Source organism: Dreissena polymorpha, chromosome 11 (genome assembly GCF_020536995.1).
Source record: "Dreissena polymorpha isolate Duluth1 chromosome 11, UMN_Dpol_1.0, whole genome shotgun sequence".
Taxonomy (NCBI): domain Eukaryota; kingdom Metazoa; phylum Mollusca; class Bivalvia; order Myida; family Dreissenidae; genus Dreissena; species Dreissena polymorpha.
The window spans coordinates 64,477,974-64,496,833 of NC_068365.1; the positions used below are offsets into that span (position 1 = coordinate 64,477,974).

At 33.0% G+C, this 18,860-nt stretch overlaps 2 protein-coding genes across 18 annotated transcripts in view; both read left to right on the plus strand.

Moving 5' to 3' along the window:
• Positions 1-15,598, plus strand: part of LOC127851091 (uncharacterized) — a 194,396-nt gene extending 178,798 nt beyond the window's left edge. For 11 of the 17 annotated variants that reach the window (XM_052384614.1, XM_052384615.1, XM_052384609.1 and 8 more), the window contains 2 exons: positions 13,756-13,899; positions 15,141-15,598. In XM_052384614.1, coding sequence (XP_052240574.1) covers positions 13,756-13,899; positions 15,141-15,328 — 332 coding nt within the window. In that variant the 3' untranslated portion in view covers positions 15,329-15,598. Of the gene's footprint in view, positions 1-8,741; positions 9,544-13,755; positions 13,900-15,140 lie in introns of all 17 variants that reach the window. The other 6 variants (XM_052384601.1, XM_052384599.1, XM_052384600.1 and 3 more) reach the window with 3 other exon arrangements.
• A 2,708-nt stretch (positions 15,599-18,306) lies between these two features.
• Positions 18,307-18,860, plus strand: part of LOC127849905 (thioredoxin domain-containing protein-like) — a 322,209-nt gene continuing 321,655 nt past the window's right edge. Inside the window, exon 1 of the mRNA XM_052382656.1 lies at positions 18,307-18,313. Coding sequence (XP_052238616.1) covers positions 18,307-18,313 — 7 coding nt within the window. The remainder of the gene's footprint in view (positions 18,314-18,860) is intronic.

Below are 18,860 nucleotides of genomic sequence, written 5' to 3' on the forward strand. Positions count from 1 at the left end.
TCGCTGTAAATATGTTTAGTAAGTATACAAGCAGATATCGCTGTAAATATGTATAGTAAGTATACAAACAGATATCGCTGTAAATATGTATAGTAAGTATACAAGCAGATATCGCTGTAAATATGTTTAGTAAGTATACAAACAGATATCGCTGTAAATATGTATAGTAAGTATACAAGCAGGTATCGCTGTAAATATGTTTAGTAAGTATACAAGCAGATATCGCTGTTAATATGTTTAGTAAGTATACAAGCAGATATCGCTGTAAATATGTATGGTAAGTATACAAACAGATATCGCTGTTAATATGTTTAGTAAGTATACGAACAGATATCGCTGTAAATATGTTTAGTAAGTATACAAACAGATATCGCTGTAAATATGTTTAGTAAGTATACAAACAGATATCGCTGTAAATATGTTTAGTAAGTATACGAGCAGATATCGCTGTAAATATGTTTAGTAAGTATACAAACAGATATCGCTGTAAATATGTATAGTAAGTATACAAGCAGATATCGCTGTAAATATGTATGGTAAGTATACAAACAGATATCGCTGTAAATATGTATGGTAAGTATACAAGCAGATATCGCTGTAAATATGTTTAGTAAGTATACAAACAGATATCGCTGTAAATATGTTTAGTAAGTATACAAGCAGATATCGCTGTAAATATGTATAGTAAGTATACAAGCAGATATCGCTGTAAATATGTATGGTAAGTATACAAGCAGATATCGCTGTAAATATGTTTAGTAAGTATACAAACAGATATCGCTGTAAATATGTTTAGTAAGTATACAAACAGATATCGCTGTAAATATGTTTAGTAAGTATACAAACAGATATCGCTGTAAATATGTTTAGTAAGTATACAAACAGATATCGCTGTAAATATGTTTAGTAAGTATACAAACAGATATCGCTGTAAATATGTTTAGTAAGTATACAAACAGATATCGCTGTAAATATGTATAGTAAGTTTACAAACAGATATCTCTGTAAATATGTTTAGTAAGTATACAAACAGATATCGCTGTAAATATGTTTAGTAAGTATACAAGCAGATATCGCTGTAAATATACATAGTAAGTATACAAACAGATATCGCTGTAAATATGTATAGTAAGTATACACACAGATATCGCTGTAAATATGTTTAGTAAGTATACAAACAGATATCGCTGTAAATATGTATGGTAAGTATACAAGCAGATATCGCTGTAAATATGTATGGTAAGTATACAAGCAGATATCGCTGTAAATATGTATAGTAAGTATACAAACAGATATCGCTGTAAATATGTATGGTAAGTATACAAACAGATATCGCTGTAAATATGTATGGTAAGTATACAAACAGATATCGCTGTAAATATGTATGGTAAGTATACAAGCAGATATCGCTGTAAATATGTATAGTAAGTATACAAACAGATATCGCTGTAAATATGTATGGTAAGTATACAAACAGATATCGCTGTAAATATGTATAGTAAGTATACAAACAGATATCGCTGTAAATATGTATAGTAAGTATACACACAGATATCGCTGTAAATATGTATAGTAAGTATACAAACAGATATCGCTGTAAATATGTTTAATAAGTATACAAACAGATATCGCTGTAAATATGTTTAGTAAGTATACAAACAGATATCGCTGTAAATATGTTTAGTAAGTATACAAACAGATATCGCTGTAAATATGTATAGTAAGTATACAAGCAGGTATCGCTGTAAATATGTATAGTAAGTATACAAACAGATATCTCTGTAAATATGTATAGTAAGTATACAAACAGATATCGCTGTAAATATGTTTAGTAAGTATACAAACAGATATCGCTGTAAATATGTTTAGTAAGTATACAAGCAGATATCGCTGTAAATATACATAGTAAGTATACAAACAGATATCGCTGTAAATATGTATAGTAAGTATACACACAGATATCGCTGTAAATATGTTTAGTAAGTATACAAACAGATATCGCTGTAAATATGTATGGTAAGTATACAAGCAGATATCGCTGTAAATATGTATAGTAAGTATACAAACAGATATCGCTGTAAATATGTATAGTAAGTATACAAGCAGATATCGCTGTTAATATGTATAGTAAGTATACAAACAGATATCTCTGTAAATATGTATAGTAAGTATACAAGCAGATATCGCTGTAAATATGTATAGTAAGTATACAAACAGATATCGCTGTAAATATGTATAGTAAGTATACAAACAGATATCGCTGTAAATATGTTTAGTAAGTATACAAGCAGATATCTCTGTAAATATGTTTAGTAAGTATACAAACAGATATCGCTGTAAATATGTATAGTAAGTATACAAACAGATATCGCTGTAAATATGTTTAGTAAGTATACAAACAGATATCGCTGTAAATATGTATAGTAAGTATACAAACAGATATCGCTGTAAATATGTTTAGTAAGTATACAAGCAGATATCGCTGTAAATATGTATAGTAAGTATACAAGCAGATATCGCTGTAAATATGTATAGTAAGTATACAAACAGATATCGCTGTAACTATGTTTAGTAAGTATACAAACAGATATCGCTGTAAATATGTATAGTAAGTATACAAACAGATATCGCTGTAAATATGTTTAGTAAGTATACAAACAGATATCGCTGTAAATATGTTTAGTAAGTATACAAACAGATATCGCTGTAAATATGTTTAGTAAGTATACAAACAGATATCGCTGTAAATATGTTTAGTAAGTATACAAGCAGATATCGCTGTAAATATGTTTAGTAAGTATACAAACAGATATCGCTGTAAATATGTATAGTAAGTATACAAACAGATATCGCTGTAAATATGTATAGTAAGTATGCAAACAGATATCGCTGTAAATATGTTTAGTAAGTATACAAACAGATATCGCTGTAAATATGTATAGTAAGTATACAAACAGATATCGCTGTAAATATGTATAGTAAGTATACGAACAGATATCGCTGTAAATATGTATAGTAAGTATACAAACAGATATCGCTGTAAATATGTTTAGTAAGTATACAAACAGATATCGCTGTAAATATGTATAGTAAGTATACAAACAGATATCGCTGTAAATATGTTTAGTAAGTATACAAGCAGATATCGCTGTAAATATGTTTAGTAAGTATACAAACAGATATCGCTGTAAATATGTATAGTAAGTATACAAACAGATATCGCTGTAAATATGTTTAGTAAGTATACAAACAGATATCGCTGTAAATATGTATAGTAAGTATACAAGCAGATATCGCTGTAAATATGTTTAGTAAGTATACAAGCAGATATCGATGTAAATATGTATAGTAAGTATACAAACAGATATCGCTGTAAATATGTAGAGTAAGTATACAAGCAGATATCGCTGTAAATATGTTTAGTAAGTATACAAGCAGATATCGCTGTAAATATGTTTAGTAAGTATACGAACAGATATCGCTGTATAAATGTATAGTAAGTATACGAACACATATCTCTGTAAATATTCATAAACAATATTTAATTTAGTTCACGGGGTAGATCGATGATTTTCACCGTAGAAGCAATTAATTTCCGACTGTAAAATTATGATATTCCTATGTAATTCACATGTTATCATACAAACAGTTTCATGTGCTCAAAAATAATAATACAATTCTTAATGAAAATCAACATGTATTCTTCAAGATGAATTATTATAGCTGATCGTCCTAAAATAAGAAAACTATAACGTGGTCTACAGAGCATTATAAGTTATTTAAAACTCCTAATGTTATTATTCAAACTGTGAATAATAAGACTGGATATTATTAATACTGGCCTCTGTCCAACTGTAAAATGACGTCGATATTATGATGTCATGATGTTATTTTCTCTGCGAAATACTGCCTTTTCATCATTATCGAAAGCTTTAATTAGAAATATTATATGCTGGGTTTTGGTAGATAATCAATTTAATTCAACTCGTCATAAGACCAAATGTGAACGTTGTCTGATCACTTTGTGAACTAGAATAAAAGATCTAGCATAACTATTAGATATCCTCTATAAAAAAAACCTACTAACTAAAAGACAAAATTAAGCCGCAAAACCGATCTCGGCATATTGCAATGGAGCTCTCATTTCAATTGCTAAATTGTGTGTCTGATAATGTTTGAATAGAAATAACTTCCGCTTGTTTAAAGAAATATACGCTGTTCTATTGCGTGGTCATCAAACCAGTTGGAGTTAAGCAGAAGCATTAGATCTGTAAATCTTACTTTATTCCCCCTACCTGTGAACCACGTAATGTTGGCAGTTACTGACCTAAGTACGCTTAGTACTGGTTCCAGCAAGTTGTAATGAGGTCTGAATCTCACTGTTTAAACATTCACCTTTTAAAAAGAAATTTGACTTTCATGAAAATGCTATTCGAATCAACGCGTGCAAAAGCAAACGACGCGTGCACAAGACAACACCGCACAATTTAGGTTAAAGATCTCTAATAATATTAGAATCATTAATATATCGGGCTACATAAAACTCTGAAAAAACAGCACTAGACATGTCCCTTGAGATATTGTTTCTCGTAGATTCAGAGACAGTCTTAATAATTGATACAACAGAAAAAAGCATTATTGCAACTGAATTTGGTGTTAACTACTGTCGTGGACGGTGAAATATTATACAAGACAAACAAACTAGAAATGACCCATGGTGTTATGTTGTTTTGATATTCACAGACAGTGTATAAAATTGCCGATGCAGAAATAACACTCGTTAAAATAATATAGTATTTCGAATACTTGGATCGTTTTAAATGACAAAGCCTTACGTATTTATAGGAAAATTCAATAGCGAGCATTGTATAAATCAAGGTCAAAATAGAATAAGAAAATACTGATATTACTGTTTGATTTTGTTTCGTCACAGAAGATGAATTGTTCGACGTTTTTTGTCAGACAAACTTTGTCCACCCGAACAATGATGTTCACTAGACGCTAACGATAACAGACAAAATAATTTGCGTTCGATTTTCCTCAAACATTACCTATAAATTGTATGATGCATATAGTGTACAGAAAGTTTTGAACACGATAAGCTTTATCGTTGTTTTTGCTGTTGTTGTTGTGTTTTAAAGTTGTTAGCCTGAAAATAGATCAGCTCGTTGTCGCAGATAACTGCGTCACTTTGAATTACATTTCCAGGTGGAAAAATGTATATAATTGTTCGACTATTAAATCGGGGAGAAATAACAGACCTGTACCTAAATATTCTAAGGATTATTATTTGTGCCGCACACGGCTGGTGCTGTTTTTATTCTGGACTTCTATTCAAAGCAATGTTACGCATACCATCTTAAAATCATACAAAATGCACAAAAAACGAAAACAAGTTTGGTTAAACATTAGCGAATAAGACGGAACGACCGGTAGTAATTAAACCAACCGTTTAAAAACCTGAAATAAAATTCATTCTTGTAATAATATAAAGAATATCACTATTGGTGTAGTTGAGGCATTCATATCATTAAACTATATGTTATGTTGTAATTGCTATGCTACTTTCGAAATGTAGGTAAGTGCTTAAAATATAGATCAAAGTATCGAAGCGTTGACAAACCTGGACCACCTACCTTTAATACGTGACGTCGTTTCGTATTGACAACGTCATCTCGCCAAAATAACGTTATAACGGTGGTCAGCAAAATAGAGAATTATTGTATTATATTGTTGACTCCATCGAAAGCGTGAGTACTTCGAAACGTTTTGTTGGATATATACACATTCCCCGCTTTGATGGATTCAGTGACTTCAACATTGTGCTTTTCAGCTCATTTGAATTAATTTATGTCTTAATTAGCAACAAGTGTGTTTGTATACTGTTCAGTTTGTCTGAATTACTTGTCTGTTTGCTTGTTTGTTTTTGTTGTTTGATTTTTAAGCCGCCAATTTCAAAAGAATATACGTCATATCACGTCGGTCAGTCCACCAGCTCACACTTTTCTTGAGACTGCTGGTTTGGCAACCTCCGCTAAGAGATTTGACGGGAAACAGCCTGGCTATATCAAATCCCTGCCTTACTAACCAACCACGACACTATATATACTCGCCACGTGGTACTTAAATTTTGCCGTATTTATTTTTACTTTTTTTTATTAAGTTTTTGGTAATTATTTTATTTATTATGAACTAAACTTATATACTATTTTCAAATTGTAAACGAAAATGATACTTCGTCCAATAACATAAAATCCTACCAAATCTGGTAGGATTTCTTGTGATTTTATAGATTGTATATGAGAGCAAGGAACGACAACTCTGCGTAGAGATTGACAGTACTAAGTGCAGACACTTATGATAGTAGCTGAATACCGCCCTATTTGAATCAGAGATAGGGGTAGAAACGCCATATATAACAATGTATGACCAGTCCAAAAAAGGTTATGTTGCACGACATGGGATCACACCAGCGATCTTCAGACTTGTATGTCTGCGCTCTAGCAACTCAGCGAGCCTGCCCTGTCATTACCTTTTACACTGACACAGGGTCACTAGTGGGATATTCCCGTTGCGTTTATACTACGTGAAAATATAACACTACATGGATGTTTTGTTGAAACCTTGTTCGATGTAACCTTCTTATTCGCGCTCTATTTCTACATGTATTTTCCCTTCCTTTCGTCTTATCGTTCATATTAATTTACAGTGTAATTGCGTGCGACAGTTCTCATGGAAAGTAAAACCGGCAACCGTACAGTTACTTACGGAAATTGTCGATTGTGTGCTACATTGTATTACACTATACATGCCCTTGTAGTTTAAGTGCCCGAGTTATTTAGGACGGAAACGTAATGACGAAAACAATATACTGAACTAAATATCTAACAGAGTTAACGCTTGTGGCCGTGAACTTGCCAAGAATTATTGGATTTTTGTCCGACCATGCACTCTGGGATATTCGTCAACCGATAAGCTCGGCACGTCGGTGTTTGTGTACGAATATTGCGCGCGTTTCTACAGCCGCTGTGAGAATAGGTTTTTAAAAAAGTAGTTCAAAAGAGAGATGCAAACAGAGCACAGATTTTCCGAGACGTTTGCAAAACAGCTGCAAGACTGCGATGTTTAGCTCACCCGAGCATGGTGTACTTATTGGCAGCTTACAGGATAATGTGTTGTGAGTTCTACCTTAGGCCGTACCTGCGTGCGATCATTTGTTTATCTTCTAACGACTTCTACATGAACCGCTGTGCAGATTTTAAATGAAACTTTAATGATATATGTAACCGCGATGTTACATGTAACCGCAAGGCTCAGTGGTTTAATATTTAATGTTTAACATCGTATGATGGTCGAAATCATTATAGAGGTTACTTTTTAAATATGTTTGTCTTAAAATCTTTAATTTGTTCTTATACTGTCTCAGACTATAATAATTCATACAGCCCGAAATGAAAAATACAGTTATTACACAAAAACATCGCACATTCAACGCAAAACAGGTCTGTTGTTTTCATATATCAAGTGAGAGACATTGGGCCGGTATATCCTCTTGGTTATGAAGATTCATTGGACTAGTTAGAAGACAGTGTAAGTGAGCGAAAAACGAAAGTCGATAATCGTGTACTGCACTGAACGAACGTGCGGTATTATGAACGGCGATGCTATATTTACTGCAATGGTGCATTGTTCAGTATTGTGCGAGAAAATATTATTTCTCGAATTTAAGAAGCGATTAATTTTTCGGCGTGTGGTGTTTTAGAAAAAGCGATGAAATAATAATTAAGTTTTAGAGTGTTAATTCACGGTTAATAAGTTGTTTATATAGAAGAACCCACACCGTACGTTATAGATGGAATTGATTTTCATAGCGTAAGTGTTTGTTACGGATTTATATGGTTTCGCTTTGTAAGCGAAAAAAAGCTCTAAATGTTAAAATAGAAATTAACATGCTTAGACCAAGTATTGCTATAAGGTAAAACGTGTGTTAATTTTGTAAAATTAGTAGCCATTTTTCATCATGCAACAATTTCTTGTGCAAAACTCGAGTACTAATAATGTATTGTATCATACCAATTTAGGCACGAGGGGAAGTAAACGAGGCTAAAGGTGTCGTCACATATTAGCCTGTTCAGTCCGCGCAGGCTTATCATGTTGAAACTTTCCGCATATACTGAATTTTCGTTTAGATGAGACTTAAATAAAACATTCCATAAAAGCGGACAGTGTCTTCCTTGATTAGCGCGTGCGGAATACACAGGCTAAGCTGGGACGTCATTTTATTACTTTACATTAAGCCCCGTTTTCCGAAAACATGACTTATACGTTTAAAGGCGTCAGTCATTTCTGCATGTTCACATGCTGCGTTTTCGTATTGAAATAAGGATTTATAAAGACTACAAATCAGACCATCTGTTTAAACATCAATTCCAAATCGTTATACATCGACTATCATCGGAATCGTCCGTAAGATAAATGCAATAAATCGTCTGCTGATTCAGAGTGCATAGATAATTGTGTATGATTTTACATAAACGTACGGGATTCACTTAAAGGCATTGGATTATCAACACAAACCGTTTAGTTAGTGTTTACACTCTCCCCTGCGTATTTGTTTCTTATTCGACTTGCTTTTTCGCCTAATACAAATCATTCCCAGATGGTTTTATGATTCCATAATGATGGCAAATGTATATTCGAAATTCCGAGACGTGGAGTTTGTTTTATTGAAAATTTCCTAGTGCGAAAATTCGTTCAGGTGAGATGTAACCGCGGTTAGATTCCACTAGCATTATCGTGGCTCAGAAATACGGAGATTGTAGACTTGAGTAGTAGTCATTTCTTTGAAGTGAAACGGGTAAACATACAACTTCCAAGAAAAGTACGTGGGCAATTCACAGAACATTTCTTCAAAAAGGAATGGAGATGAAACATGAAAGGAAAAATATATCGCGTGGATAATCAAAGCTATTTATAGTTTCGGGAAATGTTTTCTACAAAAAGCTAGCACAGAAAGCGGACAAGAAAATGTGAGGAGGAACGTAAACGTTCTGTACGTTCTATTGGCTGAAAACACTTCCTGTGATACGTGTGTACACACATGAACAAAGATGAACAAAACGTACGTAATCATTCAAGGAAAATACGGTATAAAATACTTGATGGTGTAAGTGTTATAATGAAGTGTTAGAAATGGGTGTTGGGGTGAAATGACGGTTGTAAACGTTTGCTCGTAGAATACAAAATTGTGTGTATACAATTGACAATCAGCCGACTATTTTACCCATGACGTTTGTGCCGTATTAACTGAACGGAAAATTAAACTCGACGTCAAAAGAACGATGTCTCACATCGAAAGTTTTGGATACGTTTGCGTTGTGCTTTCATTCGCCGCGATAGTGATATGCTACGTGACGCCCTATTGGTTGATAGGCGACGGGGACTATATAATCCATCCCGTGCACAAGGGGCTGCTTGCACTCTGTAACAATGACACGTGCACGTGGCTCGTGAATGACAGGCAGATCCACGACCAACTTCCAGGTAAAGTCAATTGCAGACAGGCTCGCTACTCATATCTAAAGACGGAGTTACTTAAATTTAATCAAAGAATGTTTATAATAACATGTTGTGGGAAAGAAAATAGTTATTATTTGTTATGTTATTGCAAATTGTTTGCAGCGATTTAAATACTATTGTTCAAAATTTAGTAACCAAACTCTGCAAATTATTAACTCAGGTTATACCAATTATCTATACAATTCAATGTATATAATAACAATGTTTTAGAGCAATACAACTTGCTAACAAATACGAGCGCGAAGTTACGGAAAAAGCCTCCGAAGTTCGCATTTCATTACGCTTAATTATTGAGTTCGTAAGTATGATCTTGCAGATAAGTCAATTGAGACTTTATATGCCTAAGTGTTGTATATTTTTTCACCAAAACAGTTGCGAACTACGAACGCAAAGTAATATCAAGTATCTTAATGTATTAAAGTGTCGCAAACTGAAAAAAACCCATTTAAGACAGATATAACGAAACGGACATATTCCTAAACTATGTGTTTGAAAAGCATTATTCACTGTAATAAAGAATTATGTAAAACAAAAATGAAATTTATATTGCTTAATGCAACGAAATTCAAATGTATAAAATGTCTGTCTTCCGTATCTTTAATGACGCAATATTCATGAGTGTTGATAAGAACGGTTGGGGTTTTCAGCAACCTATAGCGCTATCTTTCAATGAATCATGGACGAGATAAATATCTTCAAATGGCGGAACATTTACTCGTAATATTTTGCATTTCCTGTCACGTGTTCCAGATTTCAAAGAAATAAACAAAAAAAAAACACCGAATTGCTTGGCAGACGTAAGATAGTGTTTTAAATTTCAAAACGTGTCTTATCTTTGTGCGTGCAGCAAACATCTGAATATTACAAATGTGTTTTGTTTAGCGAATAGCGTGATGTTCGAATAGTATACAATATGTAATTATATTAAATATATTTGACGTTTACACATCAATCCGAACTGAAGCCAAATTAGACATGCTATACGTGCATCACAATGCATTCTCGTTGTAACAATTCCCTGGTGAGTTTCACTGCAATGATCGCTAGAATATGTCGACACAAAAATTATTTACATTTATAGATGAATTTCTATTATAATATGATAATATATGTATTCACGTAAAAACGCTTATTGAAGGCTTTTATTAAAAAACATTCTTTAGCAAAACAATTAAACAGATTTCTTTTCTTGATGAAATGACATGATTTGTACAAAGCTTCCAACGCTAAGATCTAATATTATAAAATGGTGTGTTTTGTGGAATATTTATTGAGCCAAAGTATTTCAAAATGGCTAAACCTATTAGATAAAAGTTATAATATTGAGCATCACGGGTGTTTAAACACTGCAGCATTTATAACATGATTTCGTATCTTTATCATATATATCATACTGGTGTTGTACTCGGGAGGAAAAAATATCATGAAACAATGAGATAACTAAATTATTGAAGAACACAATAAACGTTAATTTATATAAAAAGAGATGCGGACGGGTTATGTTTTATTGGAAGATATGCGTTAAAATAAACACTGTTGTTTTTGAACTAGTCCTTTAATTACTTCACAATACAAGTGGAGTCTTTTGGCGCGGTAAAAATGCAACATGAAGCATTACAAAATGGCGGTGAAAGAAGTATTTTTATCGGTTAAAATCATATTTTGCTAAAATATGTAGTATCATTCGCCACAAGATGATTACAATCGTGTTATTATGTTTGAATATACATGCGGTATAAAATGTTTCAAATGTTTTTGGCTACTAAAAATTATTTTTAGGAAATATGGTCGCGAACATAGATGACGCATGGCAAGCAATCGAGTTGCATTGGTATGGTAATAGATATATCAAACACTGATAAGAATAAACGATCAAGGCCTGCATGTCCGTCTTTTATCCGTATAAGAACTAGTATACCATGATATATATAAAAGAAGTTATTAGAATAGAACAAGGACACAATACAATATAAATAAGAAGTAATTGTAATATAACTAGAACATAATTATATTATTGAGCAGAGCAGAAGTTATTAGAATAGAATAAGAGCATATTATATATACAGACGAGGATCTATGTAATAGAATTAGAATAAAGCTATATCTAGTCAAAATATAGTATATAGATAAAGTATGGATTTATTTATAAAGCGGATGATTTATCAGAAAAGATTGAGGATTCAATTATACACAGGTGATAAGTTAAAAAATAGTTTTATAGCACAATAATATAACGAGGAGAAGTTATACAAATAATATTATTAAAACTTATATTCATTCTATACATAAACCGTTACGTCATATATAACGACATTATTGTGAGTATGTTTTGGTTTTTACCTTTAGGACACATATTTATGGACGAGTTTTTATATAAATGTAATTTAAAAAAATGTTTATGTAGAATAAGTAATACAAACCAGAATGGGTTACTGAAAGATATATCATAGATTGTGACTCGACTGGTAAAGGTCGCCATTGTTAGTGTTTTTTGCAGTTGTGTATTTTTCTTCATAAACGTAGAATCAAGAGAAGCAGCAAACATTTCATAAAAAATAATAGCAATAACAAAACTTTTTTAGAAGTTCTAGCTAGAACGCTAGATGTTGTATGTAATATAGATTGAACGAGAAACACAGTGGTCTTTTTTTGGTGGCACAATATATTCCATGTGACTTTCCTATCGATATCGAACATTGACAAGCAAACGCCAGATTGGCTTCGGACAGCGTCTGAAGACTGACTTAGTTCTCACAAGCTGCCCGGTTTCTATCTCGCGTTCGCTCATACATACTCGGATATCGTCATGTTATGTTACCAGATCACATTTAGTGTGGAAATCTTGGATCTAAGGAACACTGATTTTTATGGGTTAGCTTAATTTTTACGATATATTTTAGGATATATTCGTTGATTTTGTGTATGTATGTTGCTTGAAATGTGTGCAGCTTATACAATTGTTTAATTGTTTGATATTAAAGCGGTGATAAATTTATAATATTGAGGTGAGGTAAAACACCATGTATTAATATACATTATACGTTGTCTTTTATTCAACAAAAATGAACAACAACAACTCCTGTTTACTATTGTTTGTTAACTTTGTACTTTCACATTTACAGACATTGGCGTTTATTTGAGTTCGCAATGTGATGCGGTAAAATTTGATAGACCGAGATTTTCAGAATATCGGTTAGGATTCAGCGCTTATCTCTCATGCGCAAGCAAAACAACAGAAAGCTTATATTCATACGAGCTTAGTGCTTTGTCGACCTATATCACTTCATTGTGAAGAGATTTATGTTATTGCTTGAATGGTAATAAAATGTAGATCGTATAGATTAAGTACAAAATACGTTTTATGCCCACATCAGTACACAGACAAGACATACATGCTACTAACGAATTTGTGACAGTTTTGGACTTCTTCGAAACCGACGAAAATAATTACTTTTCGAGTAACTGTATTCTCTGACTCTTCTAGAAAATAAAATAGATGTACGAATCATTGTACAATATACATAATGCAGTGACTTATTGTTTTGTTTAATCATACATCCCGTGAACCTATAGTATAGATTGACGCTATGTTTCTGTATTTTATCACGGTTCAATGTTTACTTTTTTGTTTGGTTAAATGCAACGTTCCATATTTCAGCACGATCCTATGCTATAAACTATATTGCAAGTGAAGGTCAAGGCGGTACGCAATATTCTCAGTGTAATTCAAGGCTGTGTTCATTATTTCAAGTGCGGTTCAAAGCTTTATTTTCTACGCGATGTGTGGATCAAAGCAAAACGATTCAAGTGTCAATATTATGTCCTCTAATTGCAGAATGGTTCAAGCTTTTGTCCTTCACGTTGAGTATAGCTCAAACTTTTGTAATCTATTTTGAGTATGGTTTAAGCTTTTCTCATCTTATTCCAGTATTATGCTCTTCGCATTCTAATATTTTTATGCCATCTGTGTTCAATATTACCTGCTCAAGGTTCAGTTTGGTTCAAGCGTACGTCCATTTTATTTCCATTATGGTTAAAGGCCATATCTTCCCATATGTTATGTTCCAAATGTTGATTATGGTTCAACGATTTGTCCTGTATTTTCAGTATTGTCCAAGTCAATCGCATTTTGTCCTGTATTTTCAATATGGTTCAACGCTTTGTCCTGTATTTCAGTATGGTTCAAGGCGACCCAGGGACTCATGTCATCGGCACTGGCGCTTGGGATCCTGGCGTTGATCGTGGCCACACTCTCCCTTTGCTGCACGTGCCATAGCTGTAACCCACACCAACCAATCTGTGGATTCCTCATTGTAGCAAGTAAGTTATGCAGGTAGCCACACGTGTGGTTGCTGTTGCGGAAGATGATGTTACTGTCGTTGATAATGATGCGTTGATGATGATGATGTTGGTTATGCTGCTGATGCTGATGTTCGTGGTGGTGATGAGAATGATGATGATGATTACGATGACGATGAAGACGACAAAGATGGTGATGATGATGATGATGATGATGATGGTGATGATGATGATGATGATGATGATGATGATGATGATGATGATGATGATGATGATGATGATGATGTTGTTGTTGATGATGATGATGATGATGATGATGCTGATGCTGCTGCTGATGATGATGATGATGATGATGATTATGATGATGAAAAAGATGATGATGATGATGATGATGATGATGATGATGATGATGATGATGATGACGATGACAATGACAATGACGACGACGACGATGATGATGATGATGTGAATAATGAAGACTGTCACGAATGACAGTGTGGAAAATATGTTGGATCCTATTGTATTTAGATAGCATTAGAAAGTAAGCATAAACAGTCAGCACATACCCCACCATTACATTTAGTAAAACATGGATACTGTATTGTGTATGAACATTTATCTAAGACTTTGGAATCTTATACAGGTTATCAGGAACATTTGCGCAGACCGAGAGCGTTCTTTTTTCAGCACCTTAGCAACAAGCAAAATACTTATTTTTACAAGCATTCTCCGAAATAATTTTATTAGGTTGTTTGTCTTGTGTTGTTTTTTGTTGAACATGTATTTATGGATGTATGATAAACTACACCTTTGTTGGATATATGCGTAAGGTTGACAGAGGCGACTAATTTAGGTTGACGAGTAAGAGCGACATGGGATGCGTTCGATGACGGTGGGGTTAAACTAGTGTAGGGATCGAGGGGATTGGGCTCAATGGAGCGTGGGCCAAGGAATTTGGTTCCAGACGATCTGGTCGAGCAAAGTTGATGTAAAAATAGGAGTGAAGAGATTGTTTTAGATCAAAAGGGGGGGGGGCTGAGTTCGAATGGGTTAAGGTACGAGAGGGGGTATATCTGCGGTTTGGGTAGGGGTAAATGGGTTTTGGGTTGAGGGACGTGAATGGATTAAGATACGGGTTGTGGTCGAGGGAGGTTCTATGTCGAGCTGAAAGGTCGTTATTGACGTTACATTGACACATTGTGAATGCCTATTTCTTAATTCTAACTACTGAAGACGTCACATTAATACAAAGCGTATTTCAGGTCTCTGCATCGCCGTGGCGGTTGTCGTGTTTGGGATCAAAGCGAACCAGGAATGGAAGATAGACTTCCAGATGGATATAAGCTCCAGTGGCCGCTTCGGCTGGTCCTTCTGGACTGCCATCGGGGCGGCAGGTGGCGCGCTTCTCACTTCAGTCATCTACTGCTGCATGGACCGGAAATCGTCATGAATAAGGATTTCGCACGGCGCACGAGCAGTCATAGCTTAGATAAATTCTATAATGAAAAGTTATTCGTCATAATAGTCACACTTCGTCATAGACTGTCTTATTTTATGCTAGTAATGATAAATTCAATATTGGGTCAGGAAAGAAATATAAATAACTATTTTAATTTCGCAAACGGTTGAAAAATTGGTTAAGCTGACACTCAAGAACGTTTGTTTGAAGCAATAAGTTATAGTGTAACAAAACTTCCATTAAATATGGGCAAAAGTCATTTGTTTAAAGAAAAGCAAACAGGAATACGCTATGTTTCAAACTTTGTAAGTAATAAACATATTACATTGCACTCAAGATAATATATGTATATATACATATATATTGATGCGTGGTATCTGGAGTGCAATGTAATATGTTTATTACTTACAAAGTTTGAAACATAACGTATTTCTGTTCGCTTTTCTTTTAACAAATGACTTTTGCTCATATATAATGGACCTTTTGTTACACTATAACTAATTGCTTCCTTTAAAGGTTATTCTTGTCAAAGAATATTAGCATGATAACATTATCGTCTGTACTGTTTGCACTTTGACGTTATTGTTTACTCCGCGACTTTCATGTCGTACAATAGGGCATTTTGTATGATCACTGATGGATCACGTGTGCATACATTTAAGAAAAGGTACACGTCTGTATATTCCTGAATAAAAACCACCAAAACAACAACCACACAGACATCGTTTTCTTTAATTTTCAAAATTATGGCTTCAAAAATTTACAGACATGACTTTGTTTTTATTTATAATTATATCAATTGTAAAATCTTTTAAATGGTCCGTATTTTATTTAATGAAACAGCCCCTTTTAACAAGTAAATATTACATTTGGTTGTAATATAAACTCAAAAACAAATTCCGAAGATGAATACAACGTGTTTTAACTTAAACCAAATTAACCACAGAAACCAAGGAAACAGCGTGATCACTTGATTAACCGCTGCTTTTAGTTTAAGTGCAATATCTTGCAATTACTTTAAATATGTCTCCATATCTTCAGCTTCTCTTACTCTAAAATAAATGCTATGCAGAACAACACTGGAAGCCTTTTAAAATCTTCAACCAAACAAGAAACGTATTCTGCTAGGTATCCAAACGTGTTTAACCTATTTGTGCCTAGTGGACTCTCCCATCCTTCTCAATTGGATCAATTTATTTCCAAAATTAGGGATGTCTAGTGTATTTATTTTTATATTTAGATTATTTCTCACAGAAATTCCTTTAAGCAAACAGCGAAGATTCTAATGAGACGCCGCATCATTCGGCGTCTTATCTGGGTCTTCGCTGTTTGCCAAGGCCATTTTCCTAGACGCTAGGCATTAATGGGTTAAAATTGTCACTTGCCTTAAAAGGACTTGTTCACAGATAGTCGTATTTCTAGAACAAAATTATAAAATATGTTTGCCTACAATTCATACAAATCTATACAGTTTTGAATAGCCTTAACTAATAACAACAACACGTACGAAGTTGAGAAGAAACTTTCAATAATCCAGGATTCGAACCAGGGCCCTCTTAAAACTAAAGCTAGAGATCTACCATTGGCATTAATATATATTAGCAAATTGCATAAGCTATCTTACTTCTTAACGTATATTCAAAATTATAGCGAAAAAAGGTTTCATTCGATTTATAATGACGATTATTGGTCAATGAACCGATATTTTTAACATTTTTCTTAGTCAAGAGTGTTATTTCGCTTCTTAAACATAGTGTATACCTTTTTTAATTCAATCTGTAATAGTTACTTTGAAAGTCTTTTTTATACCAAACTGTGAACCAGTCCCTTCAAACCAAGAATATATATCTAAATTGGTTTTGCAGTGTGTTTTTTTCCTATATTCAAGTTAAAGAGAAACGTATGAATTATTTTTTCCTTTTAATAATTGTTTTAGGCTTTTATTTCTTGTAAATTAAGTATGAATATATTAAGATGTCAGTATTGTACATATACCAAAATGCGCTAGATACCAGTCATGTTGAAGCTTTATTCATGTTTAAGTTGCAAGATACATTTTATTTTATTTTATTCGCCATGTGTATATATTGACTGATAATGTGTTGTCTTATACATATACATTTAGTTTATCATATATATGTTTGAAAGGGTATTGTTTATGTTGCAATACATTTATTAACTTTAAACATAGTTTGCTCTACTGTCACTATTATGATTTTTAGAACACTTCTTTATTGAAGGACACCACCTGCTAAATTAAGCTTTCATAATACAAATCTTTAAATCTTATACAATGTATGTATATACTTTGTAAGACACTAGCTCGATGGCATTTTAAGAAATAACTGTAACTCCTGATATTTGCACCGCATATTATAAAACACTGATACTGATTAACCTTACTGTTCATCGGTAACAAAACAGACGTCGCGTTCATATGGTAACCATGTAAAAATGTAAATGTTTTTCAAACTAGATCTAAATCTGAAATGATATCAGATTTTTTAGTTGCATTTCAAATGCTTAGTTCGTATATATAATAATACTTTAAGATTTAAGGATAATAATATTAAGTAATGATAGTAGAATTCATTCGCAAATAGCAAACTGTTACTTGTCTGCTTGTTATGATTGTCAAATAGGTAAATCTTCATTGGACAAAGAATATTAGTAAAAATTTGGTTTCAATCATAAATACTATTTTATTATATTTGATTTCGTTATAAATTTATACATGGTCAATTAAGTCTACTTAATTTGTTCTGTTTGTATTTTATTCATAAAACGTGCCTTTCGTTGATCGTTTATTTCATGTACATGTATATATAGCCGATGTGTATTCGTACGTCTCTAGCAAATAAATATATAATATTGACAGGTGCAATTGCTTATATTAATTTCATATTTATATGTAGGTTAAACTCGATAAATATTTTGTCACTAGGCTGATAAGCGCGTATTTCTCCGTTATGAAAAGTCAGCACGTTGATCTCCCTTTGCTTGAATTGTCGTACCATACGCATTGTTCTCCCTTCGGTAAAAACTTTGTTCAATTAACCTTTATGGTGTGCATTATAAATATGACAGACAACGAATATTTTTATCTTTATATGTATATTTATCCTTTTTATCATAAAAATATTCACGTGCTCTTGGCCACATGAAACTCATTATACAAATATTTTAAAACTCTATTTAATGCTAGAAAGCACAAACACCTGAACCCAACCCACAGCGTTAAATAATTTTTTTTATTTAACATCAAGTCATCCAAGCGGCAAGTTCCTAAAAAAAGTATATGATCTAAGTGTATCAGCGTTTCATCAATGTGAATGCTTAAACTTGAACATGCTTTCATTTCACATTTATGTGTGAATAATAAGTGGTATTTATGCACAACTAACATCGATATCAATTTTAGTGTGTTCTCAAATTGTTTAACTACGACCTAAATGAAAGCAATCTATGGAGGATATTTGTTTGCTTTCGGAGTAGGACCGTCTAAGAAAAATGAGAAAAAAAT